The following is a 5,491-nucleotide window of genomic DNA, read 5'->3' on the forward strand; positions in this document are numbered from 1 at the left end:
TATAACATTGACTAAACAAACTAGATTGTTCTGAAAATGATAAAACAAACTGGATTGTTCGAAAAATGATAGATTCATCGAATAACTTTAAAATGAAGAAAATTATCTAGATTATTGAAAAATAATTTTAATGAATATACGATACAGATTCATATTAAAACAGAAATTATAAAGTATATACGAGAAAAAGTTGTAACATGATAAATTTAACCAATGAGCAAGACCAATCAAATATAAAATATTAAAAGTTTAAGTTTATCATTTGAGAAATAATAATTTAACGTACATACGATACCGATTGTTGGTAAAAATACCGGGGCAAAAAGACAATAATATTAGAAAAAAAGATTTAATTATAATATAAAACAATTACAAAATTGAGAAAAAAGAGGAAATATAAAAGGCAATCCCATTCTCTGATATTGTGTAAATTAGACAGATCATCTTCTACTTTTGTGTCAGCTGTCTCCGGTGCATACACCTGAGTCGAAGAAATGTATAAATCAATGCTACAAGAGCTTTGTCAGAAGAAATCTTGGACACTACCGGTGTACGAGACGGTGAAAGATGGCCCTGATCACAAGCCTGTGTTCACAGCCACTGTCACAGTGAATAACTCAGTCTTCGAGTCGCTGGAACAGTGCTGGAGTTCCAAAGAAGCTCAGAATGTGGCGGCCCGGGTTGCTTTTCATCACTTCTCCCCTTCTTCTACCGGTGGCCAAGAACATGCTATTTCAGGTAAACCTTTTTTATCCTTTTTCTATATGTGTTTTTATTCTACAATTATTATTGTTAGTAATAATGTTGGTAAGAGTTTTTATATGTCGATTTGTTTGGTATGTGGATTATTGAGTGTCATCATATGTCTGTCTAATTTTTACAACTCTCCATGCACCAGATTATTTTAAATATTTTTATTCATTTGAAGTTGTTTTACAATGAACATAAGTTGCATGTTCAAATTACTGAGAGACTTTTTGCACTAACTTTATCTGAATTTAACACACGTGATTTGATTTGTGGTGTATGATATTATTTTATATATTTTTTTTTGTTTATGAATTGCAGTAATGGATAAAAATAAGATGTTTTCTTGTAATTGTTGTCTTTTCTGGGTTAACTTAAATGTAATTTGGTCAAATGATATCTTTGGATTGGACTTGTAATGTATGTTATTGAGTTGTGCTAAGTTTTGTTTTGAAAAACATGGAGGTGTTAATGATATTGGACACAAGATATGGATTAAGAAGCCCAACATTTTTTTCACCTTGATATGATTTTTGTAGTTAGCTCAGCTTCAGCTATCAATTCGGATACAAAAGCAGCTAAAAGGGGAAAAATGGAGCAAAATGGTAATTCGCTAGATGGTACTCCATTTGCTCAAACATTAATTTTTATTCGTTTTTACTAAATTTTAATTGACTGTCTAAAACATTTAAATTACTAGAAAGAAGTAAATTTTGATTGTTGGATAGTTTAGTTGATAGTATTGTGATGATGCTATTATTTTTTGTTGAAATCACCGAATTACAAGCTAAAAGACCAGTACCTACACTTCCTTATAAAATTCTTACAAGTCAGTTTTAAGTCTGGTTTGTTTAACACAAATGGACCAATTAAATGACTCTGTAAACTCTTCTAGGCACGAGTTATTCAGCTCACCAATAGAACGGGTTGAACAGAAGTAGGACCTCTTGTTTACCATGAATTTCAGTATAGCTAATATTTGTCCTAAAAGCTTATGTGGTTTTCTTAATAGTATGTTTGGAACTCAATAAGGTGCACAAAGACAAGTGCTAACATTTTTTCCTTTTTCTTAATAATTTGCGAGCGAATTATATTTTTTTACTAGGTTGAGAGAATTTGCTTAGGGAGAGGGAGGGAAGGATTGTCTCTGTACTATAACTAAATATGTGGATGTATGGTTGTCTATGTACTATTAAGGAGGAAGGGAAGAGTGACTAATGTATTTGTGTTGTATACAAGATGTAGCTGTATGATTTTTTTGTCCCTGTACTATAACCAAAGTCAATTGCAGTTAGATATTGATATATTGATATCTTGCCAACATATACTTGAGTAGAGAAATTGACTGCCTACATTCACGGACAGTTTGAATCTGGATATAGTAAATCTTGTCTCTTGATAATGAGTAATTTGCTTTTCTAATGTGATCCACGAAAACATGTCGAAAATGAGTCATTTTATATGCGATGTATTAAAATATCATTTGTCTAATTAATACTCTCACTAAGGTTTACTGCATACATACAAGAATCGGCTACAAATTTATGCTCAAAAGCATAATCTTGTTCTACCTGCATATTCGGGTGAAATTGTTGGACCTCCACATGACCGTCGTTACAAGTCTAAGGTCACAGTTGATGGAAAGTCTTTTGAGACTCCGGACTTTTTCTCCACATTAAAGGATGCAGAACATGGAGCTGCAAAGGTGGCATTTGAGTCTATGTCACTCCACCTAACGGAAGAGGCAAGATTTTTTATTAAATCTTGTTTGACTTTGTTTGTTTCCATGTAATATTATACAAAGAAATTGTATTCTTGGTATAAGGCATTTCTTATTATTACTCAGGATGAGGTTTTGTATAAGTCACTACTTCAAGAATATGCTCAGAAAGGGGGGCTACCATTTCCAACCTATGCTACAGTGAGATCTGGACCATCGCACTTGCCTATATTTGTATCGACTGTGGAAATTGGAGGCAAGTTTTACCAAGGACAAGAGGGAAAGACCAAAAAGATGGCAGAGACGAATGCTGCAAAGGCTGCGTACATTTGTCTAACCTGTAAGTACTTTATATGATTCCTAGATGTTATGTACCCACACAAAGTTGCATTGCCCATTTTCTCCTTTATAAATACAATCCTCTAATTCTTTATGCAATGACTATTCATGTTATTTATGAACTATGTGAAGCTAAAGTGAGCATCACTAATAAATTGGGAAATAAAAAAGCAAGTCCAACTCCCAACAAATAAATTACCTAGAGCCCTTAGAAATATTTTTAGATTGTTCTGCAAGTGTGTGGTTAGAACATGGAGGATTGAACTCAGATCCCACATCCATGTCTATTTGTAGAATGACAGACTGTTTCTCTTGACTTTGCTCATTTACTTGATCGACTTCTTATTGTGATACTTACATTCACCTAATAATATCAAATTTAATGTCCCTGTAGGATTCTAATTTTTATGCCTACGTGATTATCTTTTTAATACTTGTTCCAATTCTCATAGTCTCGCTAATAATTCATAGGAGTTTGTGACTTGGGATTGTCTGGTTAAGTTAGTAGTCCCAATTCTGGGTGCTAGTTTCCTTGTGAGTTTATCATTAAAAAACTGTTGGAAAAGTAATGCTATCAGAAAGAAAACCTACTGTTGTCAATTGGGTCAATTGGTATTGTTATAATTATATATGTCTCATGAGGTACAGCTAAGTAGGCAGCACTTTTAATTATATGATCTGGCTCAACATGTAATTTTTATGAGGATAGATGTAATGTATAACTTATTCATGCAGACGATCTCCCTTCACAGTTGTTATTTGAAGTTTATAGCATAAATCATAATTTGAACAGTTTATAATTTGGCAAGAGTATGGTGTTTTGCTTCAGGTCAAGAAACCCAATCTCCTAATTTCTCTGTTGGAGAAAATTCAGATGCCTCATCTTTCAGCTTGCAACCCGATGTTACAGGAATAGTGGAAGAATATGTTGCTCAGGAAACCCAAGGTACTTATACAAATTTGTTACCTTTTTATTATCATTCTTGACTGCCTCTATTTGAAATTTTACTTTTTTGGAAGTAGTTGTCTAGAACTGACTGCCTATATTTGGAATTTTACTTCTTTGGAAGTTTTTGTCTAGAACTGTTATTCGCCTTGAACAAGGTTTGTCATTCGTGGTTGGGTTCTTTTATCTTTTTTCTGATTAATTGGTATTAATTTTGTTTAATATCGATAATCATTTGGTTCAGCTGTTTTTCGAAACACATGGCATCCGTTGCGGTTGCTAAGTAATTAGATTAAGAAGTAAGGATCGGCCCTAGTGATTCACAAGATGAGAAGGATGGTTGTGGGATTCTAATCTTAAATAGGATATCAAGCTCTGCTGAAGTTGCCTCAACTTCATTTCCATATATATATAATTTTTTTGGTTTCAGATTTGGTTGCATCTTTAAAATAAATAAATAAAAAGTAATTCTAAATGACATCATTTTAATATATGCGTAATTTGCAAAATGATTTCACCATTAAATTAGCTAATGAATTGAGCAAGAAACTAGATTTTTTTTTTCTTAAATTTTTGTAACCTGTGAATGCAGGTACCAATAGTAAAAGGCAGAGAAACTCAACATCTGAAGATGGAGATGGTCGAGAGCGAGATCCATCTGCAGCCAAGAGTCCACCCCAAGATCCCATAATAATACCACCTGGACAAACCTCAGTAAGAAAGCTTGCGGTTTATCCACGCGCCCCAGAAATGATTATTCCTGAGGGTGCCACTATCTATCCAAGTAGTGACGACCAGTGGGTGGGAGTGGTAATGACTCTTCGGGAAGAAGAATATGAAGGATACAATAACTAGACTCTTAGGCGTGGTTCCAGTTACTACCTATCTTATTATGCTACCTGAGGTCCGTGACCTCATGTTGAGTAATGTTTTCATTCAGCAGATCTGTACCCTATGACTTTAGTATTTTCTTGGTAATTCCCTACAGGGAACCCTTAGACTTGATGCATCTAGTTATGGGTTATATGGTTTGCTTGAGAATTGATATCTTTTATCATAGGTTACATTTATATTTGCGGGAAATTCATTTGAATGATTTTATTAGCGAATAGTGCAATTTCTGAAGGTGCACAAGGTTGCAGATCTCCCAGAATTAATTATACTTCCTTTATATACCTCATACCTGTGTAAGATGGATGACCCTCGGTCCCTCACCATCTCAAGACATATGGTACCTTTCACTAATAAAATATAATCTTCTTAAAATAATATTGTGAAGAAACTGGATTTTTAAGTTACACTGTATATTTAATTACATTCTATTTTTTTTAGATAATTAGGTATATATATCTGATAATTAAGTATGTGTTCTGGCCATCATAAGCTATATATCTAATGTAGACCTGAAAGCAAAAGTATGTGTTCTGGCCATGATAAGCAGAGAATGGAATGTAAGAACATCTGCGACGGGAGTCACCTGTTAGCTATAATATCTAGGTGGCAAGAGTCCAATGCACAGCTATAATATCTAGGTGGCAAGAGTCCAACGCACGGACCTGTTAGGTAAATTTTTAGATGACGAGAAATCAGCACGCTAGATAGATATATTGAATGAAAGACCATCATTTAGATCTGATAACTCCGGTGAGTGGGGCGGCTCCGTCCGACGCCGCGCCTGGACCTTCCTTCTGAGAGCGGGGTGTAGTTGCTGTTGGGTATCTGCAAAACAATACCGGAGG

At 34.3% G+C, this 5,491-nt stretch overlaps 1 protein-coding gene across 3 annotated transcripts; it reads left to right on the plus strand.

Moving 5' to 3' along the window:
• Window positions 1–407: 407 nt before the first annotated feature.
• LOC141699889 (double-stranded RNA-binding protein 1-like) lies at window positions 408–4,856 on the plus strand. 3 transcript variants are annotated; one of them, XM_074503693.1, is made up of 6 exons: window positions 408–738; window positions 1,287–1,367; window positions 2,256–2,491; window positions 2,594–2,807; window positions 3,636–3,752; window positions 4,345–4,856. In XM_074503693.1, exons 1-6 carry the CDS (start codon window positions 495–497, stop codon window positions 4,605–4,607), a joined length of 1,155 nt encoding a protein of 384 aa, XP_074359794.1. In that variant the 5' UTR covers window positions 408–494; the 3' UTR covers window positions 4,608–4,856. The 3 variants fall into 3 exon arrangements, with proteins under 3 accessions (XP_074359794.1, XP_074359796.1, XP_074359795.1); XM_074503694.1 differs by having other exon boundaries at window positions 409–738; window positions 1,287–1,352; XM_074503695.1 differs by lacking the exon at window positions 1,287–1,367.
• The last annotated feature ends 635 nt before the right edge of the window (window positions 4,857–5,491 follow it).

The sequence above is a fragment of the Apium graveolens genome, unplaced genomic scaffold (assembly GCF_009905375.1).
Source record: "Apium graveolens cultivar Ventura unplaced genomic scaffold, ASM990537v1 ctg1460, whole genome shotgun sequence".
Lineage (NCBI taxonomy): Eukaryota > Viridiplantae > Streptophyta > Magnoliopsida > Apiales > Apiaceae > Apium > Apium graveolens.

Coding starts and splice junctions, on each gene's coding strand:
- LOC141699889 (XM_074503693.1), top strand. CDS start 495: ATGTATAAATCAATGCTACAAGAGCTTTGTCAGAAGAAATCTTGGACA. Junction 1,368..2,255: donor AAATGGTAATTCGCTAGATG/GTACTCCATTTG, acceptor ACTCTCACTAAG/GTTTACTGCATACATACAAG. Junction 3,753..4,344: donor TGTTGCTCAGGAAACCCAAG/GTACTTATACAA, acceptor CTGTGAATGCAG/GTACCAATAGTAAAAGGCAG.